Source organism: Boleophthalmus pectinirostris, unplaced genomic scaffold (assembly GCF_026225935.1).
Source record: "Boleophthalmus pectinirostris isolate CB_2022bp ecotype Guang Dong unplaced genomic scaffold, ASM2622593v1 HiC_scaffold_18, whole genome shotgun sequence".
Taxonomy (NCBI): Eukaryota; Metazoa; Chordata; class Actinopteri; order Gobiiformes; family Gobiidae; genus Boleophthalmus; species Boleophthalmus pectinirostris.
This window is the reverse complement of record NW_026571133.1, coordinates 43,687,999-43,703,801: the sequence shown is the minus strand read 5'-3', so window position 1 is coordinate 43,703,801 and position 15,803 is coordinate 43,687,999. Positions and strand designations below refer to the sequence as shown.

General features: G+C 44.0%; 1 protein-coding gene across 1 annotated transcript; it reads left to right on the top strand.

Annotated features, from left to right (window-relative positions):
- The first annotated feature begins 644 nt into the window (after positions 1 to 644).
- Positions 645 to 15,209, top strand: kcnv2a (potassium channel, subfamily V, member 2a). The gene is made up of 9 exons (XM_055153951.1): positions 645 to 761; positions 2,547 to 2,663; positions 2,884 to 3,062; positions 3,239 to 3,410; positions 4,518 to 4,709; positions 5,690 to 5,944; positions 9,185 to 9,301; positions 11,380 to 11,505; positions 14,604 to 15,209. Exons 1-9 carry the CDS (start codon positions 645 to 647, stop codon positions 14,850 to 14,852), a joined length of 1,524 nt encoding a protein of 507 aa, XP_055009926.1. The 3' UTR covers positions 14,853 to 15,209.
- Positions 15,210 to 15,803: the final 594 nt, after the last annotated feature.

The window sequence follows — 15,803 nt, the reverse complement described above, 5'->3', positions numbered from 1 at the left end:
CGAGCTGACCACCAACAATTTAATGAAGTCACTTCTGTGGTGAGACTGCTGTCAGCACGCCCCATCACTGGAGAATGGGGCTGGTTAATCTGTCTGATGATATTTACCCTTGAAGACATTTGTTAAACTCACAATATGCAAAGCAATTCATCACATTTGAATCCATCTAAGGTCCAACTCTTTCAAATGATCAGTCAATGATCAGCTTGGGGAATGATTCCTGTTAGTTTATTCTTCCTAGTTCTGAACTCTCCAAACTACAAGTTTTACTATTTTGTGTTAAATTGCACTGATGAAAAGTCTGCCTTGTTAATGAACATGAACTTGACATTGAAATAATATTTGCTTTTAATAAGAAAACATTGGGAAGAAAACCGTTGCCAATTGCCACTGTGATCCTGAGAGGAGAAAAGCTGCAGAAATAACCTTTATCTGTCTCATCTGGGATGAGGCAGATAAAGGTACTTAAGTTTGCACAGTTTGCATCATCAGTAAGAGCGGAGAGGTGGGCCCTTGTTCCTTCCCCCTTTTCTCCTCCCACTCTCCTCTTCCCCCTCCCCCTCCCCCTCTCCCTCTGGAACACATCTGTCCTGTGCTACACTCATCTGTGGGAGCTGTAGTGTCAGACTCTCTCGGGGAGGACCATGCTGACCACCCTCCGTGCCAGGAGCCGCAGCCTGTTCCATGACTCTGATGTGGGCATCAGGAGCCAGAGTGATGCCCTCCTCCACAGCTGCCTCAAACCATGGAACTCCCTCCAGGTCTGGGTTCACTGCTTCCACACTCTTTAAATGCTTTCACTAGGTTCAAAATTCAAGGCAAAACTTAAAGTAAAGCTATACTAATATGCATGTATCCAGAGATGTATAATACAATTATATTTTGGCCAATTTTCAGTGAAAAGTTTGTAAAAGTAGTATATCTCAAGGATGTGCAACTTTTTAACATTTATACACATGTTATTTTTATATGAAAAGGTGACAAACTTGTAATAAATGTTTCTTATGCTTCTGTGTGGGTAAACTACAGATGATGTTTCACATTTATTTCTTTATATTTGAAACTAGAAATAACTCTGGAGTCGAGGGTCCATGACATTCTCTGTGACATCACATATATAGCCACTTTGAAAACACATCAGATTTCAATGTGAAAAAAAGTACTGTATATCTATTCAAATATGGACAGGGCAATGCCCTAGGAAAAAAGGATGTCACTATTGGAAATAAAATTTTCAGCCTACAGAGAGCTTAATTTTATTGACACCCTGAAAATTAAAGTGAACTAATGATGTTGCAGGCCAGTCCATTTTGCCACAGTTAAATTTCTGCAGCTCAGAAGGCTTCTCAATATCTTGTGAGGTCCCCTTACACAGATCTGGGAGAACATCCCACGAGTCTTGTGGGATGTCCTCCTAGATCTGTGCAAGGGCATCACTGAGCTCCTGTAGAGTCTGATGGACTTAAACATAATGTCCCAGAGGTGTTCTATCAGGTTTAAGTCATCTGATTATGAGGGCCATTCAGTTATATCAATGCTTTCATCCCCCAGATACTGTCTGCATACTTTTGCCACATGAGGCCGGGCATTGTCGTGCTGGTAGAGGTCTGTGTGTCCATGTATATGCCTCCCCAGATCAGCACTGACCCACCACCAAACTGCTCATGCTGAACCATGTTGCAGGGATCATAGTGTTCTCCTGTCTTCTCCAGACTCTTTCACGTCTATCACAGGTGCTCAGGTGAATCTGCTCTCATCTGTGAAAAGCACAGGGCACCAGTGGTGGACTTGCCATGTCTGGTGTCATGTAGCAAATGTGAGTGGAGCTCCACCGTGCTGGTGGTGAACACAGGGCCCACTACAGGACGTGGTGCCCTCAAGCCACCCTCATGAAGTCTGTTTGTGATTGTTCGGGCAGAGATGTTCACACTAGTGGTCTGCTGGAGGTCATTCTGTAGGACATGGGCAGTGCTCAACCTGTTCCTCCTGCACAAAGGAGCAGATATGGGTCCTACTGATGGGTCGAGGACCTTCTTCAGCCCTGTCCAGCTCTCCTAGAGGAACTGCCTGTCTTCTGAAATCATCTCCATAATCTGGAAATTGTTCTGGAGACACATTAAATCGCCTTGCAACAGCACGTCCGCATGTGCCATCCTGGGGAAGTTGGACAATCTGTGTAACTTAATAATGGTAATCACTGCAGCCAAAGCAGCACTAGTGAAAACCAGCCAAGAACACCAAGAGGTAGAAACTTGAAATGACCTCCACATGCAAAACCAGTCCTGTTTTAGGGGTTGTGTCATTGGTGCCGCTCTAGTGCACCTGTTGTTCATTTCCATTAAAAGAGGTGCCATCCTTTTGTTCCCAAGACATTGCCCTGTCCAGATTGGTATAGCTATACAACAGATTTTTTTTTTTCATATTGAGATCTGATGTTTTCAAAGTGTTGCTTTAATTTTTTTGAGCAGTATATATAGTGTGTACAATATGCTGTCCTGTATGCGTGTGTGTAATGTGTACAGTCTGCTGTACTGTGTGTCTGACAGGAGGTGAGCAAGGACATCTATGACATTTATGCAGAGTATGAACATGAAGAGGATGTGGAGCAGTTCCCAGTGTCCCCAACCAAGCACTTCACCCTCAACATCAACGTGGGAGGGATGGTGAGTCCCTCTGTCCCCCTGTCCTCTAGGGTCTGATGGACACACATCTGTCCCACAAACAAAAACACCAGAGCATATCACATGGTTGAACTGAAGTGGTGTTTGGTCCACATGTGGACAGATGTTTGGCTCACAGTTCTCTGCTCAGTGTAGTTAAGAAAACTGAGGTTTTCTTTTTCCCACCATATTCATGTATGCATTGACCCCTCCCCCTCCTCAGGTGTACCGGCTGCCCTACCAGCTGGCCGCCCGCTACCCAAAGAGCCGCATTGGTCGCCTGGCCACCTGCTCCGATCACAGTCTCAGACTGGACCTGTGTGACGACTACATTGTTCACAGCCAGGAGTTCTTCTTCGACCGAGACCCCTCGGTGTTCCACCACATCTTCACCTTTTACAGGTGAGTCCCCCGCCTCCTCTTCACCTTGTACAGGTGAGTCCTCCTCCTCCTCTGCACCTTGTACAGGTGAGTTGTCTGCACATCCAAAATGGACCTGTTCATATGAATAAAAAGTGGTGTAGTTCTGCTTTAAACTGATATGGTCTCTTGTCAGTGTGCTATGGTCGTGTCTCCAGAACAGGCGTGCTGTGGATCAAAGATGAGCTGTGTCCCCGGAGCTTCCTTGAGGAGGTGAACTACTGGGGCGTGAGGATCCGGAACACTCAGCGCTGCTGCCGCATCTCCTTCGAGGAACGCCAGGACGAGCTGAACCAGCAGCTGAGGATACAGAGACTGCTGCTGGAGGAGGTCGGTCCATGCGCTCCACATGCTCCGCACACTCCACAAGCTCATCCTCATATTACACGTTTCAATCAAGTGAAATGCATGTCCAAATCTTTTTCAGGGAAGTTTAAGACATTCATCAGTCTGCAGTCTTTTGTATTTGACTGCCATATTAAATAAAAGATGAATCAAGCCCAGTATGAGCTCTGGTAAATGAGACAGGGACCGTTGCTGTGTCTGGTCTGATTGTTTTTTGTGTCTTTACTGTGTTCTCAATAGTCGCTGTGTGGGTTTGGAGATGGTCCCACATGATCTGTGTCTCGACATGTGTTTACAGCTAAGCCTCGTCTCTGCCCACATCTGGACAGCTGTTTGGCTCACAGGTCTTTTAGTTTGTCCTGAAATGTCAGAAATGAATGGATTTTTAACAATGATTTAATTGTAAACCTATTTTAGATTCTAGACCACTATTCTGAAATTAGAGCCATTGAATGCTTGAGATCTGAGACAGTTGTTTTTTTATGGGATCAATGAATGAATGGAGATAATAAACAACATTATTATTTAGAGAAGCTAATACTTTTAATTTTTCAGTAAATTTTATCTTAACTTTGTCTGACCAGGCTGTCCCTTCCACTGTAATGTGGAAGACATCCTCCAAAATTCTTGTATCATTCAGAACAACATGTACATCTTTTACCTGACATAAATAAGAGTTTGGTGCTTTAACTGCTGATTCTGCAAAAAGCCACACCATTTCTCAGTTCTGTTTGTTTGGGCCTAAACCTACCATGTGCATCTTTAATTGGTTAACTGGCCTGTCAATCACGCCTGTCTGAAATCAGAGAGGCAGGACACAGTTCTAGACCTACTTCTTTCTAAAGTGTTGTCAAAGCGTATGGTTCAGGCTGGACAAATAAGTTTTGACTAATATTTATATTTCATTTTTATTTCTTTCACCTTTATTTAACAAGGAAAGAAATCCCACTGAGATTAAAAAACTTTTTTTTTCAGGGGAATCCCGGCCAAGAGGCAGCACTATATCTTTCCTTTATTATCTTAAAGAGGTGGTATTATATGCTTGGCCCAGACTAGTTAAGATGAGGATGACATTGTGTTTGTGTCCTGCAGGTGGCAGTAGAGGAGAACGAGGTTCTGTTTTGTCACATGCGCTGGGGGCGGAGTCGACGGGCGTTGTGGAACCTGATGGAAAAGCCCTTCTCTTCTGTGCCAGCTAAGGTCATGGCAGTGGCATCATCCATGTTTGTGCTCATCTCGCTGGTTGCCATGACACTCAACACTGTGGAGGACATGCGCTTCCAGGTACAGCCACAGGGACAGTCAGCAAAGTCAACTGAGTCCAATTCTTAACACTACTCCAAGAGTATATTAGTAACTGATGCTAAATCCTTACACCACATTCTGAGCAGTGGCTTACCAAACCTGTTAAGGGGTTCTTTTTTGTACGTGATTGTGTTACAGTGGGAAATACATTTGGCAGCTCATGTCTGGTGCAGCAGCTCCAGTATTAACCCTTGAGGCACTCTCAAGGTTTACTCAGATTACAGTTCTGCACTATTGATTTTCCTTTTTTTAATTGAACACACTGATGTCTCAATTCAAGATATGATGTACATCAAATAGATGCTTTTATAAGAAATGTATTTGTCTACATTTTATTAGAGGACATTTATGGTTTCTTATACGTAGAACTGCTTCTCCACATTTGCCTTGACTACTGTTTGTAGTTTAATGTAGTGAAAGGATGTACAGCATTATCAGTACAGAGCATTGTTCAAAATCCAAACTGAATTGATTTTTAGTTTGGATTTGTTCAGCTGAGTCCCCAACTTTTTAAAATTTTGAAATGAAAGAAAGTAAAGGAACTGTATGTGGCCTACGCTCTTGCTGTTTTAAAAATGTGCTACAATCACAACTGAACTTGGGTTGCTATTGTCTTGCAGATAGAGGCACATCCAAGTTCTTCTCATTGTCAGTATATAGACAGCCATGTGAAAGCTTAGAACCTCCAGAATTCCATCCCTGAGCTACAGAGGCTGCACTAGCACTGACTCATGACTGACTGTAGGTGCTGTGGTTCAGGTGACCATTCAGCTCAGAGAGAAGCATTTTAGGACACACAGGGTCAAGTGTATGAAATATGAAATATAAAATATATATCTATCTATCATTCATTCATTCACTCACACTCACCCATGAACTCTATCCATGTGTGATTAAAAGCTCATAATAGTCTCTTTTACATATGTCCCCTTTTAATGTCCTCTTTCCATGTGCACTAGACTGCTTGGGGCCAGCTGAACGGCAGGATTTACGGTGAGAGTGTGGAGACCTTGTGCATTGCATTCTTCACTCTGGAGTACATACTGCGTCTGGTGTCTACTCCAAACCTGAGGCGCTTTGGGCGGAGCATGCTCAACACAGTGGACCTGATCGCCATCCTGCCCCATTACTTGCAGATGGTGCTAGAGCGCTTTGAGTACGAGGACATCCATCTGGACTCAGAGGATATCGAGACAGTGGGACGTGTGGGCAAGGTGAGAGAGGTCACACTCAGGATACACAAGAGATCAAACTTGATCTCTGCACCAGAGTATCTTAAAACTGGCTTATTTAGCAAAACCTACTTTTCAGATCTTTTACTCATGTTATAGTTGTTTCCCCTTCGCATTTACTTGCTCGAAGTTGTATTTGGAGTGATTTGTGCATGTTTGTAATTTTGTAATCTTTAATTGCTTATTTTCAAGACGCAAATCAACTCGTGTGTTCATTGCCACTGGTACATGCACATTGCTCTATACTTACTACTTCTCCAGACTTCCTTCACCCCTGACACGTCCTCCAGCTCTTCCGGGGGGACCCTGAGGTGTTCCCAGGCCAGCCCAAAGACATGGGTCTTCCACAGGGCCTCTGTCTGGTGGGACATGCCCAGAACACCATGCAACAGATGCCCGAGCCACCTCAACTGGCTCCTCTCGACGTGGAGGAGCAGCGGCTCTACTCCGAGCTCCTCCCGTGTGACTGAGCTCCTCACCCTATCTCTAAGCCATCCTGCGAAGAAAACTCATTTCGAGCGCTTGTATCCACAATCTCGTCCTTTCGGTCATTACCCAAAGCTCATGACCATAGGTGAGAGTAGGAACGACCCTCTTCACCACAACGGTCCGATACAGCGACCACATCACTGCAGACGCTGCACCGATCCGCCTGTCAATCTCACGCTCCATCCTCCCCTCACTTGTGAACAAGACCCCGAGATACTTGAACTCCTCCACTTGAGGAAGGGACTCTCCACCCACCCGGAGAGGGCAAGCCACCTTTTTCCGGTCGAGAACCATGGCCTCGGACTTGGAAGAGCTGATCTTCATCCCAGCTGCTTCACACTCGGCTGCAAACTGCCCTAGTGCACATTGCAGGTCCTGGCTTGATGAAGCCAACAGGACAACATCGTCTGCAAAGAGCAGAGATGAGATCCTGTGGTCCCCAAACCAGACCCCCTCCGGCCCCTGACTGCGAACAGAACCGGTGACAAAGGGCAGCCCTGGCGGAGTCCAACATGCACCGGGAACAGGTCTGACTTACTGCCAGCAATGAACACAGCTCCTGCTCCAGTCATACAGGGACCGGACAGCCCTTAGCAAAGGACCCCGAACCCCATACTCCCAGAGCACCCCCCACAGGACACCACGAGGGACACGGTCGAATGCCTTCTCCAGATCCACAAAGCACATGTGGACTGTTTGGGCAAACTCCCATGAACCCTCGAGCACCCGATGGAGAGTGTAGAGCTGGTCCAGTGTTCCACGGCCAGGACGAAAACCACACTGCTCCTCCTGGATCCAAGGTTCTCCATGTGCACTTGGACTCCATGTCCCCAGCCTCCCCCAGAATCCAGAAGAAGTCTTCCCGGAGGTGCGAGTTGAAAGTCCCTCTGACAGAGGGCTCCGACAGACATTCCCAACAGACACTCACTACACGCTTGGGCCTGCCAGGTCTTTCCGGCTTCCTCCTCCGCCAGTGGACCCAACTCACCACCACTTGGTGATCAGTTGACAGCTCTGCCCCTCTCTTCACCCGAGTGTCCAAGACACGCCAGAGGTCAGATGACATGACTACAAAGTCGATCATCGACATCTGGCCTAGGGTGTCCTGGTGCCACTTGCACTTATGGACACCCTTGTGCTCGAACATGGTGTTTGTTATGGACAAACTGTGACTAGCACAGCAGTCCAGTAACAGAACACCGCTCGGGATAAGATCAGGGAGGCCGTTCCTCCCAGTCACCCCTCTCCAGGTGTGACTGTCATTGCCCACACGGGCGTTGAAGTCCCCCAGTAGAACAACGGAGTCCCCGGTCGGTGCACTGTCCAGTACCTCTCCCAAGGACTCCAAGAAGGCCGGGTACTCTGGACTGCTGTTCGGCCCCTAGGCCGACACCACAGTGAGAGACCTGTCCCTGACCCAAAGGCGCAGCACACGGCATCTGAGCTGTGGGGCAATGAGCCCACACCAGCTCGCCACTGCTCCCCGCAGCCAACGTCAGAGAAATAGAGTCCAGCCCCTCTCAAGGAGTTGAGTTCCAGAGCCCAAACTGTGTGTGGAGGTGAGGCCGACTGTATCTAGTTGGTAGCACTCAATCTCCCACACAAGCTCAGGCTCCTCCCCCCCAGCAAGGTGACATTCCATGTCCCCAGAGCTATTCTGGAAATAGGTCCAGAGATCCGGTTGCCGAGGTCTACGCCTTCGACCGCCGCCCAGATCTCCTTGCTCCGGCCCCATATGGCTCCTCCCCGCAGGTGGTGGGCCCGCGGAAGGGCGGCCCCAAGTCACTCCTTTGGGCTGTGCTCGGCCAGGCCCCGTGGGGAAGGCCCGGCCACCAGACGCTCGCCGTCGAGCTCCAGGGTGGGGCCCCGGTAACACCATTCCGGGTGGCTGGCCTCTGCGTTGAACTCATCATATGGCGCTTCTTCTGCATGCAGCCCTTTGATGACATTTACATCGATGTCAGCTCCCATTGGGCACCAGTTTTCTAACACAGGAGTCAGTGGACTCTTTTATTAAGTTGTTTTAGATCAATATTATGATTCTAAAATATCCAAATGATAACATAATGAACCACAGGTGCCATAGTTTATAACTATAGAAGAAAGACAAGCACTATGTCTTCTTTTTCAAGTGCATTTAAAGTGCAGGTAAGGTTACATTTCTTCCTGTTTGGACATGGACCAAAACTCGTCTAAATAATAGTAAATAGTTATCCTTTTTTTTTTTGTCTCAATCGTGACATCAGAAAAATGCCTTCTGTGAAAATGTTTGGATGGAGTTTTCCACACTGATGATATAGGCAAAAGAATTCTGTTTTAGAAGTAAGCACTACTTTTAGTACTTTTGTTCACATCTCTTTTCCTACAAACTGTAACTAACGTAATCTGGGATGAATCTTCAGCACAGGGAATATCCCACCAAACCAAGTAATTACTTAACATGAACACCTGTCATATGCACTTTACATTGTATTCTGTTGTTGTCCTTGTATGGAAATGAATGGTTAATGCTTTTTTCCCCTTGTTTACTGTCCAAATGAATGTGATTTTTCCCTCAAAATAGTGATGTCACATGACCTCTGGTTTGATTCTAAGCTCTTGTCAATTTTGAATAAAAACCTAAGCAGGCAGTCCCATGGCCTCTGTCCCAGAGAAGTGTGTAGGTTGATGAATATTGTTCTAAAATGAATCCAGATGTGATGTGGTACTGCTGTCCATGTGTGCCCCCTGCAGGTGGGACAGGTGCTGAGGATCATGCGGCTCATGAGAATCTTCAGGATTCTCAAGTTGGCACGACACTCGACTGGACTGAGGGCGTTTGGCTTCACCCTGCGTCAGTGCTACCAGCAGGTCTGTTCTGATCTTTCACATGAGGCGTGATCTGTCCAGATAGAGAATGAACACACACTTGGATGTGCCCCTCTGTCTGCAGGTTAAGGCTCTGGCAACATAGGTTCAATTGAGATTACAGTCCAATTTTTTGTAACTGTAAGAGTGCAGGCTACATACAGTTCCTTTAATAACTAATCTTAATCTTTGTGTGTTATTTATATCGTGTGTGTGTGTATATATGTACGTACGTACATACATATATACACACACACACACACAAGATATAATGTATGTATAGATAGAGAGAGACAGAGACAGACACAGAGAGACACAGAGAGAATTTGTACACGATGTATATCGGTTGGCCGATATTATCGGCTGATATGGATAACTTTAGGCATATCTGCTATCGGCCGATATGCTTGCTGATAGGGGCCGATATTTCACGTGGGCATGTTATACCTCGTTATAAAGCTTAGACTCTCTACATTCTGTTCATTTAATCCAATTTACAGACAGATAAATGTCCTAATATGTGGCTCCACATCAGTATTTATCTACGGAGTCATTTGTCTGTGTGTGTTCGTACTGTCCCTGAACACACCACAGAATCGCGTCACTCACGTGTGTTTGTTTACACCTGCAGACACAGATCCAAACACTGAGATTATATTCTTTTTTACGGACAATCGGTTTGAGTCTGGATTAAAAGGACATTTATTAGTGCAGAATTGTGATGTGAGGAGGAGCCTGTATGAGCGGTGAGTGTTGGAAATATGTCGACTCTGAAGCTAGTTTTTGTCATTTGTTATGGGTTAGCTGCTGTAGCTCCCGCACATAAACAGACTGTTTTCTATTGGTCTGTTCTAAAGTGACTATATTGGCCGTATATTTGCTACTGGACCTGCACTGATATGTAAATGAGCTGTGAACAGACGTGTGAATTATGACATTTGCGCATATAATTAATTAGCGCGGCGCGCACGTATTTACGGCTAAAGGCTAATAGCGCTACTTTCTTTACTAGTTATGGGTCCGTCGCGAACGAAATGACTCTTAGAACCGGCTCTTTGAAGGGAACGACGGGAGCCTGATCCTTATTGGGAGCCGTGTTTTCTCTTTCTCTCACTTTTTTCTCTTCCCGCCGCGTGCAGATTCGTGGTTTGACAGCGGCAGCGGCTGAAAACGAAACTTTGAGAAATTTGCGTGTACGTAGGATTAAAGAAAATAAAAATTAAAAAAACGAGCATATTTCACTGTAGTTTAGCATAAAATAAATAAGTCCCGGTTTAGTCCTTTTTCAGTCCTGGTTTAGACCTGGTTCAGTCTTGATTCAGTCCTGCTTTAGACGTGCTTTAGTCCTGCTTGCAACAAAACAATCTGAAGAGTCACTTGGGAGCCAAAAGAACCAGCAGCTTTTAGTGAGCCGAGCCAAAAGAGCCGGTTCTCTAAAAAGAACTGGAATACCCATCACTAGCTGCTAGAATGTGATGCAAAAATGCCATTAAGCCAACCTACTGTCTGTAAATATGATGTAAAGAGTCAGAATAACAATAAATGTTGCCAAAATAAACCCAATTTAAAATCCACCAGAGCCAAACCTAAGTTTTTTAAACAATTCAAGATTTACAGTGAATTTTTACATCACTAAATATATCGGCGATTATATCGGCTATCGGCAGCTCCAACTCCCATTATATCGGTTTCATATCGGCCACAGCAAAATCCATATCGGTCGGGCTCTAGTTAATAGGTTCTTTTTCCATACCTGACAGTTTCAACTGGTCATTAGTGGTCTTCCTCAGGGTGGTCACGTGATGTTGCTGTGACATGTCCGGTCAGCTGATTTAAACAGGTTTTGGTGCTGTCTTCCTACCGTTGGAGGCAGGATGAAGGCGCCATCTGCAGTCTGACTTCCTCAGGACATTATCCCAGGTGTGATCTGTGCGTCTCAGTGCTAAAATGAGGAAGTATCTCTATTACATTAAGTTCATTTTCCATCTCAGATCTTCATCTTTATCCAACCTGCAGAGCACAGACCCATAGTAAATCAAGACCCTCAAATCCAGTGGAGTTCATGTCTCTTGTGCGTGCAGGTGGGCTGTTTGCTGCTGTTTATTGCCATGGGGATCTTCATGTTCTCAGCCATGGTCTACACGGTGGAGCATGACGTCTCCAACACAAACTTCACATCCATGCCCCATGCCTGGTGGTGGGCCGCGGTGAGTCTGCTCTTACTGCATCAGGAGAGAGACTGGAAGGGTCTGAGGGACAGTGGGATTTTAAGGTTTGAAAAAAAAAAGTTTAAAATTGTTCCTTCTTCATTCCAATGTCTGCTTTGGTATTATTTGAGTTTAGTTTAGTAATGTTTGAGTTTCCTTTAAATTTAGAAATAAATCAGTTTGTTTTTGATCTCCTTTGGGTTAATCATTAATTACAAACTACATGATATCCATGGTATAGTCATTTTAAATGTGTTTTAATCTAATAGTCTAGGCCAATTTAAGCCAGTTTGTATTTAGATATGGTGAGTCTGTAAGTCCTTTAGGATTGATTTGATGAACATAAACAGTACAAACCTTTAATCAGTATAATTTCAGTTCTTCTCCAGACCACATCATGTACAGACAGAGGCCTGGCTATAGATGTCTATTAATGGAGAGATCTCACCATGAAAAACCCTACCATATCACTGCCAATTACACGACTGTCTCACCATCTCTTGATCTTTTGATTAATTGCCCAGCACTAGATGTAACTCACCAGACACCTTTTTTTTGTCCGATTAAAAAGTAAAGATAGTATCTTAAGTAGTACTGAAAAGTGAAACATTTAAGAGCCACTGGTGTTTATTTGAAGGAACAATGTATAGACATTAAAGGCCCTATATTCCACAGAATTGACTTGTGTAAGGTTTAAGATCCAACATTTTTTGTTTCATTCAAACATGCCTGAGTAATGCTGTACTGTAAGACTGTCTACATCTCCAAAGCTCAAAATGCTGATGAATGATTTTGTGGGTATACAATTGCAATCAGCATTCTGTGTTCTAATATTTTGGGTATTTAATCTCAGTGTGCATTACAATTATATTAAAAATCATACAGTGTCATTGCAGTTATTATCTATGAACTTGAAGCCACAGTACAGTCCCTGACAAATGTCTTGTCACTTCTCCATTTTGTAGAAACAGCAGCTTATAACCTGACTTTTAATTAATCCATGGGTTTTAGAAATGGCTCATATAAAAGCTAAAACTCTCCCAAATGATGTTTAATATACTAAAATAAATTTGCTTCACTGAAGAAAGATTGATCATTTAATGAACACAGAAAGGTCAGATTTGGGCAAGACAAAAGTTTTTTCACCTACAGAGAGTAATGTGAAAATTGAACAAAGAATTGACTTAAAATACAAAAATATGTTGCATAACATCAGTGAATTAAGTAGTGGTGCTGTGAGATCCATATTTAATATCTTGTCTGACTTCCATGAGCTTGAAGGACACATCCATGCAGTTCGACAATGACTCATATAATTTATTGATGAAGTCATCAGGAATAGCGAAGAAAGCAGTCTTACATGCCTCCCAGAGTTCATCAAGATTCTTTGGTTTCGTTTTCCATGCTTCCTCTTTCATTCTACCCCAGACATGTTCAGTGATGTTCATGTCTGGTGACTGGACCGGCCAGTCTGGAGCACCTTGATCTTCTTCACCTTGAGGAACTTTGATGTAGGTGGAAGTGTGCGATTGAGCATCCTGCTGCAAAATTTGAACTCTTTCTGGTTGGGAATGTAAGAGGAAGTTAATACTTCTTGATTTTAGGCTATAGATATTGCCTTCCACCCTGCAAATCTCTAGCACAGCCCCAGACCATGATTTTTCCGCCACCAAACTTAACTGTTTTCTGGGTGAATCTTGGATCCATGCGGACTCCAGTAGGCCTCCTGCAATATTTGCGGCGGCTATGATGTAATTCAACTGAAGATTCATCTGAGAAATCCACCTTCTGCCACTTTTCCAGTGTCCATCCTTTTAGCAGGCTGTGGGCCTTGGCAAATGCCACACAGTTTTTTAATTGCCTTTTGTTTAGTGCTGGTTTCTGTGCACTGATTCGACCATGGAGGCCATTTCGAGACAGAATTCTACAAACTGTTCTGCTTGACACGGGGACTTGAGGTGACCAGGCCTGGTGGAGTCTGCTGCAGTGGAAAAGGAACTGACTTTGTATTTTCAAGCCAACAAACGGACCTCCCGAGCAGTTGTCTTGCACGGTCTACCGGACCTCGGCTTGTCAAAAACATCTCCAGTCTCTTCAAATCTTTTTTCTTATTCTTTGTACTTGACGCTGAGACACATTGAAGGTGTCAGCCACCTCAGCAGTGGATCTGGTCTTCAGCCTCTTGATAATAAACGCTTTGGTCAGGGTGGATCTTAGGCATGTTGTCAGAGGTCAAGTTGCAGTTGATGTGAAGGTCTGGTGTGCTGAGGTTCTTTTTATACACACCCACTAACTGACTGATCACTTATTGATCACAGCCGAGGCTGTAATTTAGGACTGGGTGCATCATATGACAAGGCGAAAAGACTTTTGTCTTTGCAAAAACTGACTCAGGCTTTACCAAGCTGTGAACGTTAGGATGCTTTTCAAGCAGTTTTGTTTTGGCACCAAAACATTTCAAAAACTGAAGTGTCTGAAATTAGTAATTTCTTGTCCAAAAAAAAAAAAAAAAAAAAAAGATTAGACTTATATTTGAGGGGCACTCAAGGTCAACTTGTACCCAAGTGACAAGACTTTTGTCAGGGACTGTAAGTAACTTTTAGAATGAAAATAGAATAAAGTCTTCTTTTTTTTTTTTTTCATATTTGGATATTTATTGTACTGAAAAACATGCATCCTTACTGTGAGGGGCCTTGCATCTCTACAAACCTGACGCTTACTTAGTTAGGAGGGCATGGAAATGCCGTTCATTTGGCTTTATTCATCCACAGTATTGCATAAAATTGATCTATGTCCATAGAGAATGTTCTCAAGTATGGTTTTTAACTTTTTTTCTATGGCAACATGCAGACGACACGCTACCTCCAGAAAGTTACAATATGTAGATTTTTATTCCCCAAGTCTGTCCCTCCATGCCCCACCATTCAACATGTGCCTCTATTTTTCACAATCTGAGATGGTCAGCCTACTTAGTACAGCATTTTGAGCATATTTCAACTGAAACCATGTGAAGTTTTGTTTTTTTGTTTGTTTTTCTTGACTTAACTAAAAAAAAAAAAAACTTTACAAAATGATGTTTGAGCAGCGTGCTTTTTCAGGCCAGCATCTCCACGGTGGGGTACGGAGACATGTTCCCGGAGACCAACCTGGGTCGGATATTTGCATTCGGCTGCATCTCCTTTGGGATCATCCTGAATGGCATGCCCATCTCCATCCTCTACAACAAGTTCTCGGACTACTATGCAAAGCTTAAGTCCAATGAGTACACAGCCATCACCAAGGCCCGTGGCAAAGTACACTTCACCCGCCGGGCCCTGAGGCGGCTCACACAGCCCCGCAAAGCCTGATCCAACCACCAGGGGGCACATGAAACATCACACCAGCTATGCATATGTGTTGCTGTGCGATCACTGAGCCAAACAGCATTGCATTTCTGACCATTTTAAAGTGGAACTAAACCAAAATCCACACTAAATCTTATGGCTCCTAAACTATGTATATAGTGTTTTAATAGCATTGTCTGTTCCTAGTCAGTGTTGGCACCCAACTAGCTAAGCCTGCAGCTTTGTGCAGGCAAGCATGGCTAAAAATAAAATTGTGTGTGCGACCTACAGTGGCCTCTGCATTTCCACTAGTTGTAAACAGAGCAGTCTTTTGTGATATCACTAAACTGGCTGTAGGGGCGGAGTTCACTGTTCCTCATATGTCCCTCCTCCCTCTTCAGTCCTCCATAATTTTTCCCCATACATTAGCTGGTACATGGTAACTAATATTCATAACACAGTTTTAAGTTCAGAAAGGCCATTAATCACAAGATTATGTGAAGTGTTTTTAAAAGTTGGTTTATAAAGTTTCAGAAACACACTTTAACTAAAAGTAAAGATCTTGTGGTCAATTGTTCACATACAGGGGATTATCCCTGAACACACTTTCACATTTTTTCCCCCAGAATGTCTAAGGGAAAAATTAATGGAAAATTTAGTTCTAGAACAGAGGGCTGGGTGGTCACTTGAGCTCCATTTGAAATGGGGTTGTGGGTGTTTAGGCGTTTAGTCCCACTTAAATATAAAACATGTAATTTCAATATGTTCAAGTATCTTCGTTGAAAATTAAACTGTATACAGCAGGTGTGTCCAAACTTTTTTCATCAAGGGCCACATATCTAAACACAGATGAAGCAGAGGGCTGATCGAGGGTCGTAGACTGGAGCCCAGTACAGTGAATAATTGAAATATGTGCATGTTTAACACGTTAGAATCAGCCACATACACTAAATATGAAATTAGATTTATCAAGGT